A 21197-nucleotide genomic window follows, 5' to 3' on the forward strand; every position below is an offset into this window, starting at 1 on the left:
ATTTTGTTCCAGATTGGAAAAAAACACTACCTAGCCTGCTGAAGTTGATGAGAACATTTGGTACATTTTCAGTCTATAAAATAAACATTAGTAAATCAGTGATAATGTTTTTGACAGAAAATGAGAGAAATAGTCCCCCGATCCCTACACCATTTACTGTGTCAAAACAAAGTTTTACTTATTTAAGTGTCAAAATCACCCCTACTATTGACAAAATGATTTCAGTTAATTATTCAATTCAATTTCAATTCAATTTTATTTATAGTATCAAATCATAACAAGAGTTATCTCGAGACACTTTACAGATAGAGTAGGTCCAGACCACACTCTATAATTTACAAAGCCCCAACAATTCCAACAATTACAGTAATTCCCTCAAGAGCAAGCAGTGCGACAGTGGCGAGGAAAAACTCCCTCTTGGGAAGAAACCTCGGACAGACCCAGGCTCTTGGTAGGCGGTGTCTGACGGGCCGGTTGGGGGTGTGATGAACAGTTGCAATAATAGTCACATTAATAATGGAACAGTGACTGGATGTAGCGGAAGCTGCAGGGTTCAGCCGGAAGAAGCATGACATTGCAGGGCACCGCTGAGCTCGGCAGGGAGTGCAGCAGGACCACGGCGACAGCTGGAACCAGGATCTTGGTGCCAACGTTCTCCAAGGAAATACGCTGGGGGAAAAAACATAAGGACTCCGGGGAGTAAACTCCCCAGAAGCTAGGATTAGTAACAAGCATTTCTGGGACTGGATACACACAAATAGTAATAGTAAAAGTAATAGAAAGGGAGAGGAGAGAGCAGCTCAGTGTGTCAAAGGAAGGAAGGAAGTCCCCCGGCAGTCTAGAACTATAACAGCGTAACTATAACAGCGTAACTAAGAGAGACAGGTCATAAGGAGAGGTAGCTTTTTCGGGCTTAGAACTCTCCCCCTGCCGGATCGGGCTTGGCTGGCCTGTCTCCCTCTACTTTGTTATGTATTATTAGTCTAACAATTATGAAGAGAAGCAGGTGGGCTTTTATGACCCCCTTGTGGAGAACGTCACACAGTTGATAAATAGATGAATTACCAAATTACCCATATCCCTAATCGGACTCATTTATATCCTAAAAATGTAAATTTTAAGTACATTTTTATACCTGTTCCAGTCAATTCCACTCTCTCCAGCTCCTTTCTTCTTAAAATTGCTTAACAAACTTCATTTGGAATAACAAACGGCCTAGACTCAGACTTTCCTTGTTGTATTTACCATATGACAGAGGTGGACTGCAATTTCCGAATTTCTTATGGTACTTTTGGGCAACACAAATTGTGACCACCCCCCAGCTTGGGTTGCAATGGAATCCCAGAATATCACATGAATTTGGCAGATTAAAAAAAGCTTCTTAAAAGTACCAAAAACCCTTTCTTGAAAAATATGATAAGGATTTGGCATAATGCCATTGCTTACTGGGGTATGACAAAACGGCTTTCACAATTCACGCCCATTTTTGGTAATAATGACTTTCACCCAGGCAGGGCAGACACGGTTTTAAACTTTGGTCCTCCAAAGGTCTTGCTAAAATATCTAATTTGTACAATGGAAAGGAATTGTATTTTATAATTGTAAATATCTCCAAATGATGTTCTATCTAAGCAGTATAATAGCCTGGCGCTTCCCCCCTTGTCCATTTTAGAAGACATCACTTTAAAATATTTAAGAGCTAGGGGACAGGTGTCTGAGCTTTACAATCTGTTTGTTAGCGGATCTAATGAGTCTTCAAATAATATTTTACGGGCCTGGAATATGGATTTAGATGAAAATGTATCAGAGGAAGAATAGTCAGAAGCCTGCTCTTTGGTAAAAACCCAATCTGTAAACACACATTCTATACTGTTGCAATATAAATGGCTGAGTAGACAGTACATTACTCCTATCAAGCTGCACCACTTTAAAGGAACACGCCGACTTATTGGGAATTCAGCTTATTCACCGTAACCCCCAGAGTTAGATAAGTTGATACATACCCTTCTCATCTACGTGCGTGCTGTAAGGCTGTCTGACGGCTCCAGCGCCATCAGGCCAGCACAGAACATGCAGGTGAATGGTTCCAGTAATCCTACTGCTCTGAATAAGTGACAAAATAACGCCAACATGTTCCTATTTACATGTTGTGATTTATAGAGTCACAGCGTGTACAAAAAACAACGTAACGTGAGACACAGCCGTCTTCTAACAAGAAACAAACCGGGAACTATATTCTCAGGTGGAAGAATATAGTACTTTGGCAGAGTGATATGCTCGCAGCAAGCTAAATTCCCAATAAGTCATCGTGTTCCTTTAACCCAAATATTCCTGAAACATGCATTGAATGTAGCCATCAGAAGGGGTCACTGTTTCATTGTATGTGGAGCTGTCCACAGGTTGGACGCTTCTGGAGAAAGGTACTGAACATTATTGGTCGTATTATTGGCAAGGTGATGCCTACTGATCCTAAGTTGTGTATCCTAAATATTTACCCAGTCAATTTTGTGATAACTAATGATGACAAATCTTTAATTGGTATGTGCCTTTTGGAGGCTAAAAGGTGCATTGCTAGGTCATGGAAAAAACCAACTGTCTGTGGCGTTTCTGAATTGTTAAACGGAGTAACTTCCTATCTGGCACTGGAAAAGATAGGTTATTTCACAAAAAACAGCATTGATAGGTTTGGGAGTATTTGGAGAGGTTTCTTTTATAATTTCCTGGAAAATGAAAGTACACAAAGTGATGGAGGGATCGATGAACTGATTTGATTTGTTACTGTGGTTGTGCCCCCTTTTTTATTTATTTATTTTTTTAATAAATGTATCTATTCATATTTTATGTTTATTCATTATTGTGTAAATCCGTGCTCATGTGCACATATATTATTTTAGTATTCTAGTGTATCATATGTGTATATGAATGCAGAATTTATCATACATTTACATACTTATATACTATTTTCATCTCGATTTTGTATTAATTTAACATAACTGTTGTGATCTTTTGTTGTGGGGATGGGGGGTGGATGTGCTATGTGCGATTGTTCTGTTTGTGTGCGCTGTTTGTGCATGCTGTCTGTTCTGTTTTTTGTTGCTGTGCTTGTCTATGTTGTAAAGAAAACAAAAACCAAATGATTATATGTTTGAAAAAAAAAAACTGTAATAATTACATTAGGCCTACTGTTAAAACCCAGAAAACCATCATCTCAATGATCTTATAGGCCGATCTTCCTTCTAAATTATAACTTTAAGATCTTATTTTATTAGTTGGACAAAACAATCCATATCCTTGATTGGACATAACAACATTCTGAAAATAACAATTTGACCTACATTTCTGTACCTCTTCCAGTCAATCTCACTTTTCCCACCGTCTTCCTTTTTTTAATGGTTAAAGAAAACCTCTTCACATTTGATTTAACAATAAACTTCCTTGTTAGGCTATAGGCCTACTCGCCATATGACAGTGGTATACTACAAATCCTGTTTTTTTCTGGGCAGCTCAAATTAGAGCAGGTAGACCTATGTTTTAAAGGGTGCAAGCCCCAGCATGGGTTACAATGCAATCCCAATCAATGAAGGCCTTTATAAGCTTGTATAGGCTATTTACACAGCAGATAAGAAAAAGTTTATTAAACAGGCAAAAAAAATAAAAACACAATAATGATTAGGCGCAGTTAGGTTATCTCAATTTTCCCCACTATGTTGTGATTGCCTCGGGCCGAACAATGCCCTTTATAACGGTACATGTAATCACAGCATAGGCTATCACAGACTGAAGTGGGTCATCAAGACAATATGAACGTTATATATTCACATTCCAATTAAAATGGATTTTAATAATAATAATAATCATAATATTGCCGTTGCTCTGGAACGCACATAGATATATTGATTTTAATAATAAATACAAATAATAATAATATTGCGGTTGCTGTGATACGCACATAGATATATATATATAGTGGAATGCAGCGCAGGATACGTTAGTCTTCACTGGCAACTAACAGACTTGTAGCTTTTTGCTTAAAGAAAGTGACACAACAACTAACTGGTCGACACAGCAGTAGCTAGAGAAGCAACTGGCTAAACATTCAGGGAGAGCAACGCCTGTTTTCTGTGAGGTAAAATTGCTGTTTTTTTTAATTAATGGAGCAAAGGTGGAAACTAGCACGACATGACTCGACTCAAATTTGACGACTTTAGCTACCCTTGCTTGACTTACAATGATGAACTCGACTTGACTTTGACTAGTTATTCAGGACTTGATACTTGACTTAGCTAGATTTAAGACCGATGACAACTTGACTTTTTAATAGTGTAGCTTACTAGCTAGCTAGCTAATATAAAGTAATAGTTGCTTTTTTTCAAGACATTGAGCAGTTGGACCAACTTGAACGTCAGTTAAGACCAGCCAACACAGTTTTTTAAATTATTCTTTAAAGTTGGTAGCTTTAAATGTAGCTAACATGTTATTAGTAATGTATCATTAGTTAAATTGTTTTGTTTAAGTTATTATTGTGCTTTGTTAAATTAGTAACGTTAAGTTTCTGTAAGTTAGGCCGTTATATGCTAACGTTAGCTAGCTAGCTAGCTAATTCCCCGGAGATATGGGCTCTTTTATTTTTCTAATTTGTATATTACAACTTGTTTGCCAATATTAGGTAAATCCTAGGGATTATGACTGTTTGTGGTTATTACTGATTTGTTTATAGATGCCAAATTGTAATAATATCAGTGATTACTATTAAGCTAGCTAACAGTTATGGGCATCTGTTAATTGTTGCCATAGCAACTAACTACAAATAGTGCGACAGTTAATTTCGATGATCTGGGATTTATGATTTAAAAGATTGTATTAGTTGTGTGTATATTGTATTAGTTGTGTGTGTATAATTTTATATATTATATAAGAAATAGTGAGTTAAGGTAGCTAATGTTTGAAATATTGTTATTATTTGAGATTGTGATTTTCATATTATATTTTGTATTGTTGTAACGTATAGTTCCAACTAAGTTCAGTTGGCCGAATTTTTTAAATGTTCGAGTAACTTTAGCCGAACGGTACTTGCTACTGAAGACCAGCCAACGGACTGCTAATTTTAAACAATAACAATCTTTTAAATCCGTCTGCACTCCAAGGGTGCAACATAAACGTTAATAATTCTTTAACTGTCTATGGTTAATACCCACAGAGTTGTATCAAATGTTTGGAGTAAGAAGGAGTAGCTATAAGTTACATCTAGCTTTAGGGGGTCCGGGGGCACATTTAATGCCACTATTCCATCATGTACACTGATCTTAATTATTGCATATTTGAATGAGTTTGCCTCGCCGATTGTAAATGTGGTGAATTATTGTAAGGGAGAATTAGGCTTATTGTGTGTTTTAGCCCACAGTCTGTAAATACTAGCTATTTCAAACCATGCCTACTCCTTTTGTAATAGAATCATTAACGTTAGACCTGATTTATTAGCACTCCTGCACACTTCCAAAGTCTAATTCTCTGTCTTTGCTACTAGTTACATTTTTACTATTGTTCATAATTGACTAACTATAGAAATTATAAAAATTGGCAAATCTGATAAATAACAGGCAAATACATCAACATAAAATAAACTGTTTTATATAGATTATATGCAAATGTATCAAAACAAATGCACACAGAGCAACCGTTGTAGTAACTGGTGGTGCCATGAATATTTCATTCACTTTTTAAAGTACACAAGTGGCTGCTCCACTTTAATGCTTGTGTTGTCCACTGATTACACCAGGCGTGAGGGCAGCATGATAGTGGTGCGTGAATGCGCCGCGGAGATCCGCTCAACAGTGTTCCGTTTGTTTCTTTTTTTGCGTTGAAACCAGTTGACTGTTGAAATACGAGAGCAGACCCTCTGACTCCTCTGAGGATATTAATGATGGTGTGAATCAAGCTCATAATTCTGCAGCGGCGGTGCGCACATACAGTAGCCTATCATTGCAAACTGAAACGGCAGCTGAGTGTCCGAAGTTTCTTGAAAAAGCTCAATAATAATTGTGATGGCATTCATAAACGATGTGAAAAAAGGAGGGAATTTTGAAGTGGAGGATGACAGACCAGCCAATAGTGACCTTTTCTAAACTTTAAATCTGATGCCTGTCAGTGATCGCTTTCCGTATCTTTGTACATTCATCAGCGTGAGAAATACTAAGGTATGACCGTGTGAACTGGTTGAAATGCGTCTCACGGTGAATGCGAGAAACTTGAGAGCCCTGTAAGCTATGCCCAATGTGCCCACAGTTTGCCCACTGCATGCCCGTTAGCTGTCAGTTTGTTCGACTAATTAATATTTTCTCAGAGAAGACAGACACTTTATTGTGCTAAGTAATTTGAATCATAGCCGTTGTATGTGGTTAATATATCACGCTATGGACCAAGGGTATGGTGATAGATAAGCATAAGACCCCCTGCAGGATGCGATCATATTGGAAAAAAACACGTCATTGTGTTGTCTTCCCCAGGTCGAGTCAGCTCCAAAATGCAGCAGCTAATCCTGCCCGTTCTCCTGGCATCCTTTTGGACCATCTGCACAGGATTAGGTGAGTCTGCTTTCATTCATGGCTGGAAAATATGTTGAAAAAACTGGAGTTTTTTTTATTTCTCTTGCAACAGTACAGGTCCTTTCAGCCTGTGTTTTAATGTTTTTCTTATATTGCTGCTGTTTTACATACAATCATGCAAGTTATAGATTGATAATATCTTAATTAATGTGAGCTATTTAATTCCTAGTAACACTGGAAAACACTAAGGGCAATGAGCAGGGTGAAATTGCTTTTTTTTAACCAGTTTTTCCAACCTTACCAGTCACTTTATTCAATTAGAAAGTTGATACTCTAAAAATAACAGAAATCCAAAAATAGATTCAGAAAGATGTTCTGTAGAGAAAAGAAACTAGTCACCAAAAAGCCACGGCTCCCCAGATGAAAAAGAGGTTCCCCCACACCAAAACCGCCTGCCTGACGCTCTCCATACACACACTCACACCCCTCTCTTGGCTGTCCATCACACTGATGTGATACCAGGCTTTCCTCCGTGTGTCCCACATGCTCATCAACAACTGAGCTCCCTGTTCAAGTACATGATCCTGTATCTGAGTGGTTCGGAGTGGTTAATTTCACCAAAAAAGAGCCCTGAGGTTTGGCACCAAGACTCTTTTTAAAATTAGCACTAATTAATGAAGCCTTTTGGTCTGTGCGATCCATTATTAGTCAGTGATTAACAAATGCGCACATTTGAAAGAAAATGACACAATCGCTCCCCTGATGTTTTTCTTATGAATTCCAACTACATTTGCAAATTTCATAGGACAGAAAGTGACACATTTTCACAGTTACCGCCCATGCTGTCAGACCATCTAGTAAAGGCGCACCCAGGCGGTAGTCACAGAGTAATTAGGTGCCCAGCTAATGATGTGGGCTATGGGAATAACTGGGGGGCGTTCTGGGGAAAGCCTGGTCTGATGGAGAGAGACGGCATTCATCCCACCTGGGACGGAGCCGCTCTCATATCAAAAAATCTGACCGAGTTTATCAGACATAAACCATGACAACCCAAGTTTGATATTAGTAATCAAGGGTGCAGTACTACGCGCCCTTCTGTGCTTCCGTTGGGGCAGTCACCCACTCATAGTCTAATAAGCACGGTGTCTGTTCCCCGACTCTGATCGGTTAAATCAAAGGTAAACAAAAGATGCGCTATACTTAACAACCTAATTAGATGTGGACTATTAAATATTAGATCTCTGTCTTCTAAAGCATTATTGGTAAACGAGTTGATATCAGATAATAACATTGATTTATTTTGTCTTACTGAAACCTGGCCGGGCCATGAAGACTATGTTAGTCTAAATGAAGCCACTCCTCCCAGTCATATTAATACTCAAATTCCTAGAGGCTCAGGCCGAGGAGGGGGAGTTGCAGCCATCTTTGATGCAAGCCTGTTAATTACTTCTAAACCTAAATTAAATTATAACTCCTTTGAAAGTCTTGTTCTTAATCTTCAACATCCAAAATGGAAAACATTACAGCCAATTATATTTGTTGTTATTTACAGGACTCTACGTCCGTATTCTGAATTTGTATCTGAATTCTCAGAGTTTTTATCATGTTTAGTCCTTAAATCAGACCAAATACTTATTGTAGGGGATTTTAATATCCATGTGGACGTTGACAATGATAGCCTTAGTACTGCTTTCAACTCATTACTGGATTCAATTGCTGAGTTGTAAGATTTCTTTCTCTGCAGTGATCTCTCACAGACATAAACATCCTGGAACAAGAATAGGAATCTTAATCCAAGAAATGAGCCTCTTTTTATTTACTGCGACCAGTACAGTGAATCATAGTACAGAAAGATCAAGCACAAATGGCAACTTTTTTGTAAATAGCAAGACAATTCCTGCATATCAGGGAGTTTTGTATTGCTGGGAATAGCAGCTGACTTCAACTAACAGGAAAACAATTCACTGTTTGCAGTAAGGAAAACAAATATTAATAAAACGACACATTTGTAAATACATCTAGTTCAATCTAGCTGGACATTTGTCAGTTTATACGTTGAGAAGAAACATCCCATTTTGCCCTCACAACTGGCTGAGCTTGTTTGTGTCACCCAGAGGTTAACAATGTAGGCTGTGTGTGTGTGTGTGTGTGTGTGTGTGTGTGTGTGTGTGTGTGTGTGTGTGTGTGTGTGTGTGTGTGTGTGTGTGTGTGTGTGTGTTGTAATCTTTACATTGTTTGCTTGTTGTTGACATCAAATATCAAGATGGAGTTGGCAAACTTTTTACCTTGACAACATTTTCTGTGTTTCAGATTGGTGCTATCAGTCCCAGTTCACCTGCGATAATATGTGCAATAGTAAGTAAATACAAAAAGTGTAACATTGTTTGGTTACAATAATAACTTTATTCATATGGTACTTTTTTTTTTTAAAGAACATATATAGGACGTAAAACCAACAGATGTAAAGTGCAATAAACTATAAGCGATAAGGTTAAAATAATGAGCAATTTATCTCAATAAAGAGATTTAAATGAAGAGGTTGCCAGCTATATTGCAAGTCGTTCCAAAATTGAGGGGCCCTAGTGCAAAGGCTCCTCTGGTTTTCAGCCTTGACTTGGGAATCATTTAGAGATCTACAAGAGATCCCAGACTGCACCTGGCTCATAGTCAGGAGCCAATCATATATTACTTACACTGTAGGTGATCATTTAAACCTTTAAATTTACTGTAAAATGTACAAGCAACCAATGTAGAGATGCTAAAATTGGGATAATATGCAACCTTCTGTTGGATCTTGTGAGTAGTTTTAATGATGTAACCAGCATCTGAACCAGCTGAATACTGACTCAAACAGGAATATCAGAATCAGAATACTTGATTGATCCCCTTGTTCAGTTGCAGTTGCTCACAGTCAGATTCAAGGTACAAGTAAGAGTAAGAGTAAGAAAAGAGCTAGTCAATAAGTGTATAAAGTAACATAGCTACAGAAAAAATAAAAAAGTGAAGTAGAAGTGAAGTAAGATTAGGTTAAAAAGTAAGTAGTAGTTGGGTTATTATGTTGCTAAAACAATGAATTCTACAAATGTTATTGTAATGCAGTGTGAACATAGATAAAGTACAGTGTCAACATAAATAAAGTACAGTATAAACAAAAATGAAGTACAGTGTGAATATAAGTAGCACTGAATAAATAACAGATATTGCACATGTAACTGATATATTATTGAGTTGTTATTATTATACATAATGTCAAAGACTATTGAGATGTGATGTGAAAGATAGTTTTGCCACTCTAAGCGTGTAACACTCAGAGGGAGGTGTTGTATAGTTTGATAGTCACTGGCAGGAATATAAAGAGTTATTCCCATCAATACCCCATAAAACATAGACAACAGTTTCAAAGTGCTTTAAAAAATGAAAAAGATTGATGTTCTGAAAATGTAGGAGACTGAATTGGATAACCAAGTTGTCTTGTTAATCTGAAGTGTGAAGGAATTTGACTAACTGGAGAATCTCAACCTATTATATTTACTTCTGATTTATTGGAGTCTAAATGAAAAAGGTTCTAAAATAACCAGTTTTCAACTTTTGTAAGGCAGGCCTGTATTGACCCATATACTATGTTGATCTGTGGCCTCTGACATATAATGTTCTTGCCTGGGAGATTTGAAGCTGTGTATGTACTGGGTAAATTGCAAATCATTTGTACTTGTTGGGATCAATAACATCTTAATCTGTAGTTTGCTCAGTTGCATAATATTACTGGAATTGAAGGAGAAGATCTGAGAACCGTCTGCATAATAATTTAACTTGATATGATGCTTTTGAAATATTTGATATATGAGGACATATTGATGGGGAAGACTGAGGACTGAGGATTAATGGAGGATTTACAGTTCCCTAAAGTCATCTAAAACCTTACCCAATATATGCCTTCCCCATGCTTAAGATTGAATGCAATATATATACTGTATATATATATATATATATATATACATATATGTATATAAAATAAAGAGTCAGCTGTATAAAAAGCAGCAGGAAGATCTAAAAGCAATCAAACATTTGGCCACCGTCAGCTGCTAAAAGATCATTCTGAAGCCTGAGAAGCACTGTCTCAGTGCTGTAACCCACTCTAAAACACTCCAACTTGTTTAAAGGGGACATATTATTCTTTTCCGTGTTTTCTGTCATATCTACAATGTTATAATGTTGATTTGTCATGTTCAAATAATGAGGTAAACGTATTTTAGACAAATCCCTGTGAGCGAAAACGTTCATATTTCCAACTATTCTGAATGCTCCGGTTTCAACAGTTTTTTCTACTGTAGGCTAAGTCTTATGCAACTCTAAGCTGGCCTGCTATGATTGGTCATCTGGTCCAAGTAGGCAGGACTGGAGTGTTTTTGTTTTGTTTTGTTTTTTGAGCCACTGCGGTGTTAACATTGTCACATGTAGCTACATGCTAACAGCAGTAAAATATATCATCTGGGCTGCCAGTGTCGTTAAATTCTCCCCAATTCCAGGTCACATTACTCCTGAAACATTTTCTGTTTATGTAGTATTTGGTTTAAAAGCCTTTATTTGCTGCTTTGTTCCACTACAATCTGATGTTAGCATACTATGTCATCTGGGCTGCCAGTGTTTTTTCCCCAATTCCAGGTTGCATTACTGCTGAAACATGTCCGATTTGGTAATGTTTGGTTCAGAAGCCTTTATCTGCAATTTTTGACAGTAGAAGATGCTGCTTCTTTCCACTACAATCGAACGTTAGAATACTGCTTACTTTTAAGCAGCTAAATGCAAACGCGACATAGCTGTAATCTTGGCCAGTGCTGGTTATTTCTCCCCAAATTCCGGTCACTTTACTGCTGGGACATGTCTGGTTGTGTAATATTTGATTTAGAAGTCTTTATTGGTGAAACATGGAGTGGAGGCTCTGGAGTGTGCAGGAAGCATGCTGGCCAATCAGTGCAGACTGGGCTTTTTTGGGAGGCGGGTTTAAAGAGACAGGCACTCCTACAGAGCGTCTCATACAGAGAGTGAATACTGGTGCAGCAGCCATGGGCAGTATGAGAATAATAAAGTGTTTGTTTAAACATTAAAACATGTAAACATGTTCTAGTACAAACACAAAATGCAAGTCTAATCCTGAACATGCTATATAATAGTTGCCCTTTAACTTGAGTGTTTTTCTTGTTTTAGCACCAGACAAGTGGGGCGAGACCTACAGCGACTGTGTTGGAAAATCCCAGTCACCCATCAACATCGTCCCCAGAAAGACTTTGAAAGACGAACGACTGACTCCTTTCATCTTTACCAAGTACCAGGAGGTCTTCAGTGACACAATAACGAACATCGGCTACTCAGGTGAGAATTTTTTCCATTAAACATAAGATAGCCCTCAGTGCTGTGAAGCCGTTGTGTGATGTCTTTATTCTCGACGTATGTCCACTACAGTTAAGGTTGGAATTCCTACCTTCAGCACCATCTCAGGTGGAGGCCTCCCGACCACCTACAAGGCTTTGCAGTTCTACATGCACTGGGGCAACAGCGAAGGGCCCGGTTCCGAACATACCATCAATGGAGAGCGGTATCCCATGGAGGTACCATAACCTTACTGTACAACACACACATCCTGTCTTTAGTCAAGTTATTAACTGATGTGATTAACTGTTAAAGGTTTGCTCACACATAGCTGGAAACTCGGGAGTAAAACAGACCAACAATTTGAAATATGATCATAAAAATGCAGATTTTCTCTAAAACTAAATTTTTCAAATTTGAATGTGAATATACAGTTTTTTAAATAGCGTATTTGTTGGTAACTATTTTTGTCCACAGGTTTGATGTGCTAGTAAGCGTTTACGGCAGAAGGATGGTGTATGTAGGGTTGACTCAAAATAAACCACAGTGGCGTTGTTCATCGTAGTAAAGTATCGTGTCGCCCAGTGAGATGATGTGGCTCAAAAACTTCTTATTTTAACAGTGGAGTTCTATCGCACAGTGGATAAGATATACCAGGCTTTGGATACACAGATTTGTTAGTAGGATGAATTTATTATTGACTTATTATTGACAATATGTAATATCACCAGACTCATCCTTTAAATGGTCAGAAATACTGATTTGGCATTTAATTTTCTGGTTACTCTGATTCATTCTGTGACTAATTTATGATTGTAGTAGTAGTAGTAGTAGTAGTAGTGTATTTTTAAGTGTATGTAAAAAGAAAAAAAAAAGAATATATTTATATATATATAATGAAATTAAAATAGTTGTTGATTAAAGTCCAGGTGAAATGTGAAAATTATTTTCACTTTTTCATAAAAAAAAGAAGGAATTTGGTATACCTGTTCAATAATGGAGTCATTGCAAAAATGCCTTGTGGCGGCCATTTAACTTTCCACCTTAACCAAATAATGGATCCCTCAGTCTTTGTGTTTGTTGTTTGCTAGCAGACAGAATTAACAAGGAGGCCCATTCACTCAGTCAGTTGAGAGTGATGAATTGTTTTTCCCCTCCGGTGTCGGTGGGGCTTAATTGCGCTCTGTGTCTTTATTGTTCTACTCTTTGCAGTCACTGTATCGTCAGGCTTTAAAACTCTACACAACATGCATGCAACAGACATGATATTATTACGTTAGCCTAGGTTCTCAGATACTATGATTTCCTTCTTCAGTATCACCAAATTCATCTTTAACTATTCACCTGAACAGTTTATTATGTTGTACAGTATATGGTATCATTGTAATCTTTGACCATCGAAACATAGGGGTAGACATCACCTATTCTGTGTTATCATGTTTGGAGATTAGGGTTGTGAATCACCAGAGGCTTCACGATACGATATCATCACGATACTTATGTAACGATACGATATTATTGCGATTTTAAACATATTGCAATATTCTGCGATATATTGCAATTCATTAACTGTTTTCCAACTTCAAATTTTTCCCAATTTCAAATTATGTCCCCAAAAGGAAACTTTGTCAACATCTGTTTTATTTACAAAGATACATGTCTCTATTAGTTCATCTCACTTCAATTGTATTGCTGCAAAATCAGATTGTCAAGCAGACAAACTGACCAACACGTATATAATAAAAGATCGATACTTGGCGTCTGTGTATCGATACAGTATTGCCACAGAAAATATTGTGATACTATGCTGTATCGATTTTTTTCCCCCACCCCTATTGGAGATATGATGCAAAAGACTTTATTTAGTTATGGCGGAAAGTAAAAGGCCACAATGAGGCGTTTTTGCGAGGGTTCCGTTTCTGAAAATGTTGAAGGTGCTAAACTGTACAAGTGTACTAAATTCCATGCTTTTAAAAAAAAAAGTAAACTTATCACCTCAAATTTGGCACAATCCCCTGGACTATTAGGAAAGCTTTTTTTTTTATTAATCACGTTTTTGATAAAGAGCTGATTCACTTGAACTGATATGTTAGGGGTTCTATTGTTAGAGTATGAAATCTACAAATGGTGCAACTTCTGTAAACTGATAACATTGTTACTTTTTATTGGTCCCATCTACAATTCAACACACACACTGTAAAAAATGCCGTTGTCAAAAAAAGTGGTAACATCGGTAATATTGTCTCAACAGCTGCACATAGTTCACGTGAAGAAGGATTACGATGATCTGGAAACAGCTCTATCAGACCCAGAGGGAGTTGCAGTCCTTGGGTTCCTCTTTGAGGTAACCATTTTGAATCTTGTATTGTTGAAAACAAATGGCTATTACAGAAGGGACCTTAGACACAGTGCTGAAATGTGTATATTGTGTATATTTCCATTCTCAGACGTCCAATACGGCAAACGAAAGGTATGACCCCCTCATCAGCGCTCTGCCAAGCATCACAGCTATAGGTAAGTACTACATGTACAGTAAGTTCAATATAAGCAACTAAAGACATGGCTGCACAGTGTGTGTTGGTAACATTTCATCTGTGGCTTTTCTGTTTTCAGATAGCGAAGCTCCTCTGGAGTCCATCTCCTTGGCACAACTAATCCCACATGAGAAGAATCTGACTAGCTTCTACCGCTACAAGGGCTCTCTGACCACCCCAGGGTGCAATGAGGCTGTAATTTGGACTGTGTTTAAGAATACCATCCCTCTGAGCATGGATCAGGTTAGTATAAAATACCAGAAATGTAAAGGAATGCAAGTGCATTTTTGTTATATACTGTTTGTTTTTAAGTTATAAGGTACATTTTCTTACATTTATTAAAACATTTGCTTGAACAGTAAAGTATAAGACTGATCTCCCCTGAAAAACGCCCCCATACGTCGTTTGTTCAAGCAGCAATTACAACTCATATTTATGTTTATAGTGACGGCGCCCTCTACCGTTGCTGAGGACTTCTTGAAAAGTACTGATACAAGTTACAACAATCTAAAAATACAGATTTGATTAAATAATGAAGTATTGAGGAAGAAATCACAAAGTTCTTTATACAGTTCTAAAACTTTTGCTAGTTGTCTATACCTTTTTCTGTCAACTGATGGAACCACTTGTTTAATCTTAAACAATGTATTGTATTTTATAAGCATTTATATGTTTTCTTATGTCAATTCTCAATCTGTCAAGAAATGATAGCGGTCAGATAAATGTAGTAAAAAGTATTTCCCTCAGAAATGTAGAGGAGCAAACATCTTAAGTAGGGTAAAATGAAAATTCTCAAGTACGTCAGCATTGTATTTGTTAGTATGAGCAGCTAGACTCTGCATATGTGAAAAAGGTTCATGAGACCTTGATGACTTCTCCCAGAAGCATTTAAAGAAATCTCGATGAAGGAGAACTAGGATTAAGCATTACTCCTTACCGTTCCCGATGTATTGTCACAGTGGGCCATGCCAACTCTTTTATTTATTCAGGCATTTTTAAGATTGACTTAATTTAGACAGAGGAGAAAACATGCAGAAAAGGGCCCAAGGCCAGAATCGAACCCTGGCCGCTGCGGTTAGGACTTAATGCTGCGATCCATACCTGGTGAGCTGGGGGCGCTTCCTGCCATCCCAACTCTGGACTTCCAAGAGGAATTTACTGTAATGAGTGCTGAGCACATGTCAAGTTTGGGTGTTTGTTGGGATGGTGTGTTTGGAGCCCTTTAGCCTGTTTCCATTGGCCTTTCAAAAGGGACGGTCCCAGAACACAACATTCCCTTATCAGGCAGCTGTGTAGACTCGCTCAACTTCTAGAGACACGCATAAATTCATACTTGACCACAGGACAGGCTTAGTGATAGAGTACAGGCAAATAGAACTACACGGCCCCCTAACATGTGACCTGGGAGTGACCTTTATGTTAAACAAGTTTTTACCTTCTTACCAATAACATGGTGTGTTCTGGGAATTCCACCGCCATACTCAAGTTCAGTTTATGAGTAAATGTACTTAGTTACTTTCCTGAAAAAAACAGCATTTACGGACTCGGTCAAATAACACACCTTGATGATCTCTTTCCACAAGCTGGGGCCTAACATTTACCCTCTGTTCCTCCAGCTAACGGCGTTCTCTCAGGTTACGATCGAAGATGAAACGCCAATGGTGCGGAACTTTAGGCCGGTTCAGCCCCTGAATGGTCGGAAGGTGTTCCGGTCGGGAGGCGCAGTGATCCTGGTCAGTTCTGCCCTTCTCCTGGCTGCCATCGCCACGGCCTTGGGACTGTCCCAACCCAACTAGAGCAAGGCATCCTGTGCTGCACTGCGACATCCATGAACACAATAAATTCAGTTTGACTCCTCAGCTCAACCCTGGTTTGTAATCTCTTCATCGCATTGTTGCTAAGATGATCCACCACGTCCTGGTGCAGGCATGACTCACCTCACAAGACAAATAACCAAGGTGTAAAGGAACACCCTATGAAAGGTGCTGTAAGTGTTCGATTAGCATTCATGCATGTGTAGTGAAGCACCAGATACCTTAGTCATTCCTTCATTTTCACTGTGTCATCCTATTAGCACCAGCTTTTGATGTTAGTGCGAGTCGCCAATCTCAGCCCCATGACCTGGCACGTTATGTGTTGTTGTCAGTAGGTTATGTGGACACCATGGAGCTCTTAATAGCAGAACTGAGTCAAATTTCCTTAATTTCCTTCAGGATAAATAAAGTATCTCTATCTATCTATCTATCTATCTATCTATCTATCTATCTATCTATCTATCTATCTATCTATCTATCTATCTATCTATCTAAGATAAGTTTGACTTTATTAATCCCGCACTGGGGAAATTCCTGTGCTACAGCAGATCAAAAGAAAAACATGTACACACATTAGAATAACCCAAATACACATTAAGTGGACATAGGTCAAAAAATATACATTAAGTATAAGAAATAGAAAAAATAGAATTTGTTATAATAATAATAATAAAAGTAATAAATCAAACATATTTACACAATAAACATCCTTCTATAAACAGACAGTATATAAACAGATGAGTAAGGTGCGGATGAATAGAAATTAAATATTGCACAGTTGGAGGAAGTGTTCGATTAGCATTCATGCATGTGTAGTGAAGCACCAGATACCTTAGTCATTCCTTCATTTTCACTGTGTCATCCTATTAGCACCAGCTTTTGATGTTAGTGCGAGTCGCCAATCTCAGCCCCATGACCTGGCACGTTATGTGTTGTTGTCAGTAGGTTATGTGGACACCATGGAGCTCTTAATAGCAGAACTGAGTCAAATTTCCTTAATTTCCTTCAGGATAAATAAAGTATCTCTATCTATCTATCTATCTATATATCTATCTATCTATCTATCTATCTATCTATCTATCTATCTATCTATCTATCTATCTATCTATCTATCTATCTAAATAAGATAAGATAAGATAAGATAGACTTTATTAATCCCGCACTGGGGAAATTCCTGTGCTACAGCAGCTCTAAAGAAAAACATGTACACACATTAGAATAACACAAATACACATTAAGTGGACATAGGTCAAAAAAATATACATTAAGTATAAGAAATAGAAAAAATTGAATTTGTTATAATAATAATAATAGTAATAAATCAAACATATTTACACAATAAACATCCTTCTATAAACAGACAGTATATAAACAGATGAGTAAGGTGCGGATGAATAGAAATGAAATATTGCACAGTTGGAGGTGACACAGAGTAATAAAGCATAGTGCAGAATATTGTCCAGTGATGGCTCATGTTGCAGAAACAGCTAGCAGTGCTACATTATGATTGTATATGATTGATGTTGTATTAAATGTCTGACTGCTGCTGGAATGAAGGACCTGCGGTAGTGCTCCTTCTTGCACTGAGGGTGCAGCAGTCTGCTGCTGAAGGAGCTGCTCAGGGAACTCACTGTCTCATGTAGGGGGTGAGAGGTGTTGCCCATGATTGATGCCAGCCTGGCTAACATCCTCCTCTCCCCCAGCCCCCCAGCAGGCTACTGCATAAAAGATTGCAGACGCAACCACAGAGTCATAGAATGTTTTTAACAGAGTCCTGCACGCACCGAAGGACCTTAGCCTCCTCAGCAGGTGGAGACGGCTTTGGCCCTTTTTGTACAGGATGTCTGTGTTTTTGGACCAGTCCAGTTTATTGTTGAGGTGAACACCCAGATATTTGTATGTCTCCACCATCTCGATGTCAACACCCTGGATGTTCACCGGTGTAGTACCAGGCGGCCTCCTGCGAAAGTCAACCACCATCTCCTTTGTCTTGCTGGCGTTGATGTGAAGGTGGTTTGACTCACACCAGTTGACAAAGTCCCCGAAGACCTCCCGGTATTCCTGATGCTTCTCCTCTGATACCCTCCCAACAATGGCAGTATCATCAGAGAACTGCTGCATGTGACAGCTGCTTGTGTTGTACCTGAAGTTGGCTGTATACAGGGTGAACAGAAAAGGAGCGAGCACTGTACCCTGTGGTGCTCCTGTGCTGCTCATCACCACATCAGACACACAGTCCTGGAGCCTCACATACTGTGGTCTGTCAGTGAGGTCATTGATGGTCCATGCAGACAGGTGGGGGTCAACACCAGCACCTAATAGCTTCCCCCAGAGCAGTGATGGTTGGATTGTATGAAAGCACTGGAGAAATCAAAAAAAACATGACCCTCACAGTGATCCCAGTGTTCTCCAGGTGTGACAGTGATCTGTGTGATAGATAGATAATGGCATCCTCCACCCCTAGGCCTGGTTGGTAAGCAAACTGTACTAGGCATAGGCGCCAATACCATGGGTGCTCTGGAGCTCGAGCACCCAAGGAAAATACAGAGCATTCACTGAGCACCCACGTGTGACAGAGCTTCTGCAGCGTGGGGAGACAGCAACACTTTTGACAAAACTCTGGCAGTTTTTTGTATTCACATTAATCCTGGCACTCTTTTGTTGCAGCACTATTCTGCCAAAGTAGCAGCCTGCGATTCAAAGACACTTTGAATTGTATTTTTAAGGCAATAAAACAAGCTTTGCGTCAGGCCCATGGTTTCAGAATGAAAGGCTCTTGGTTAGCCAGATAATTATTTATACGCTCCCCTGAAAAACTGAGACAGTTGTCCCAAAATGGAAAGAACTTTATAACAGACCACTGTGAAAAACACAGGGGATGAACAGCATGTTTTCAACAGTAGATGTAGGCAACTATTAGATATAGTCCGTAATGTCACTGTTGAAAAATGTTCATTCTATAAAGTGATGTAAGTTAACACACATACACACTGCATTAACAACCTCCTGTGTGGTCTCCTTCTACAGGAACTGTGGCAATGTGTTCTGTAAAGACTGTTGTCATCTGAAGCTGCCCATCCCAGACCAACAGCTGTATGACCCGGTGTTGGTCTGCAACATCTGCCACGACCTGCTCCTGGAGTCCCGCACCCGCGAGATCCGCAGCCAGCAGCTCAAGAAGGCCATCGCCACAGCCTCCAGCTGAGAGAAGCGTTGTGTAGCATGGCTCGCGCTTCGGCTCTGTCCTGCTCGTTTTGGTCTGATAAGCTGAGCGCCCCGTTGTAACCCCAACCTGCTCTGGTTTCGGCTGCAGGGGGGAAGATGAGGAGGAGTTGTTACTCTTTGGGAGGCTCGGTTTGGGAGCGGAGGTGCACTGTGAGACTGTCTGAAAGGCGGAGAAGAGGAAAGGGAATGTCTGAGATGGAGGCGTTTCAGCGGGGGAGGTTTTCCTGCAGAACAAACCCCTTCTGTTCCACACGGCTCATCTCCAACCTGTTTAGTACCTGCGTGTGTGTGTATGTGTGTGTGCGTGTGTGCGTGTGCGTGTGCGTGTGTGTGCCAGTTGACCTGAATCACCTGCTTGATGGGAGGAGCTTAAACAGATCCAGGGTGTATAATGCTTTTTATAATGTTCTTAGCCCTCCTCACACAACCTGTACACTACCAGGGTAAGAGAAAGGTGAAAATGAAAGAAATCTGTTAATTTAATTTGGCGACAAACACCCTTAAATACAGGACTTTACTCTCACGTAACACCAGTTTGCTGAAGTGCTTTCCCTCCCTATCTATCGAGGGTAACCCAAGACTGTATTTGTAAGGAAACCAGCACTTTCAGCAAATCAAATCAGATCTTTGCATTCAGAGCTCCATAAACTGAGAGCTACGCTTTATCCACAAAAAATGCAACAAAAAAAGTTTTATGAGATTAAGGCAATCCTATTATTAGCAAGGTGAAAAAGCTGGTAAACTAGTTTGGTGCATTAAACAGATGCAGGCAGAGGAGGCAATAAACTCAATTCAAACAGATGGGGTGATAACCTCGGCCCTAAAACAGAGAAATAGCACTTTTCTAGGCTTCTACCATGACTTCAGCTCTGCATAAACAAAAGGAATTTCTGCATTTATTAGAATTTACCCCCCTGAATGGAGAATCATTAGAGCTTAACCTTGGGTCTGATGCTATAATCAGCCTGAAAGGACTGGGGGAAATCTACCTGACCTGATGGGATTCCAGTAGAAATATACAAGATTTTTTAAACTAAACGTATACCACCTCTGCTTGATGTACCAACAATCGTTTCATAGTGACTCCCTTCCTCCCTCACTCAACACTGCAATAATTACACTGCTATTAAAACCCAGAAAAACATCAACTCAATGTGGATCTTACAGGCCGATCTCCCTTTTTAATAATGACTTCAGATCTTATGTAAAGTACTATCTAGGAGGTTGGAACCAATGTGACCACAGGAACACTGCATGGAGGTGGTTTGACATCAACACATACATCACTTTACTCACTCAGCATGATCAATAATTCAAACTGCGGGGTTTCCACTCAGTGAATAAAAATAAAGGTGACAGCTTTAACTTTTCTGTCGAAAAGTTGAAGAGAGATGTTGAGAGTTTTTGCAAAGCGTTGCACTAACTGGACAGGTGTTATGGATAGGGTGAACTGGGCTGGAAAATAAACCTTTTTAAAGATTTTACCTGATATCCTCTTTTAGAAAGTGTGTGTGTGTGTGTGTGTGTGTGTGTGTGTGTGTGTGTGTGTGTGTGTGTGTGTGTGTGTGTGTGTGAGTGTGTCACCAATAAGATACTAAGTATGTTTCGGGAAAATGTGTATGAAAAACAGTGGTGGAAAGTAACTAAGTACATTTTTCAATGAAAGTATCTATGTACAATTTGGGGTACTTGTGCTGGAGCATTTCTATTTAATA

At 39.0% G+C, this 21197-nt stretch overlaps 1 protein-coding gene across 2 annotated transcripts; it reads left to right on the plus strand.

The window, feature by feature from the left end:
• Nucleotides 1–3965: 3965 nt before the first annotated feature.
• Nucleotides 3966–16308, plus strand: LOC114566328 (carbonic anhydrase 4-like). 2 transcript variants are annotated; one of them, XM_028594661.1, is made up of 9 exons: nt 3966–4126; nt 6504–6581; nt 8853–8897; nt 11748–11912; nt 12003–12148; nt 14161–14253; nt 14357–14423; nt 14523–14686; nt 16060–16308. In XM_028594661.1, exons 2-9 carry the CDS (start codon nt 6521–6523, stop codon nt 16237–16239), a joined length of 921 nt encoding a protein of 306 aa, XP_028450462.1. In that variant the 5' UTR covers nt 3966–4126; nt 6504–6520; the 3' UTR covers nt 16240–16308. The 2 variants fall into 2 exon arrangements, with proteins under 2 accessions (XP_028450462.1, XP_028450463.1); XM_028594662.1 differs by lacking the exon at nt 3966–4126 and adding an exon at nt 4182–4401.
• The last annotated feature ends 4889 nt before the right edge of the window (nt 16309–21197 follow it).

The sequence above is a fragment of the Perca flavescens genome, chromosome 13 (genome assembly GCF_004354835.1).
Source record: "Perca flavescens isolate YP-PL-M2 chromosome 13, PFLA_1.0, whole genome shotgun sequence".
Classification (NCBI taxonomy): domain Eukaryota; kingdom Metazoa; phylum Chordata; class Actinopteri; order Perciformes; family Percidae; genus Perca; species Perca flavescens.

Excerpts from the sequence above, each read along its gene's own strand:
- LOC114566328 (XM_028594661.1), top strand. The coding sequence starts at position 6,521 with ATGCAGCAGCTAATCCTGCCCGTTCTCCTGGCATCCTTTTGGACCATC. Across the intron at positions 8,898-11,747 it reads CTGCGATAATATGTGCAATA|CACCAGACAAGTGGGGCGAG; the intron begins GTAAGTAAATAC and ends TTCTTGTTTTAG. Across the intron at positions 14,424-14,522 it reads GCCAAGCATCACAGCTATAG|ATAGCGAAGCTCCTCTGGAG; the intron begins GTAAGTACTACA and ends TTCTGTTTTCAG.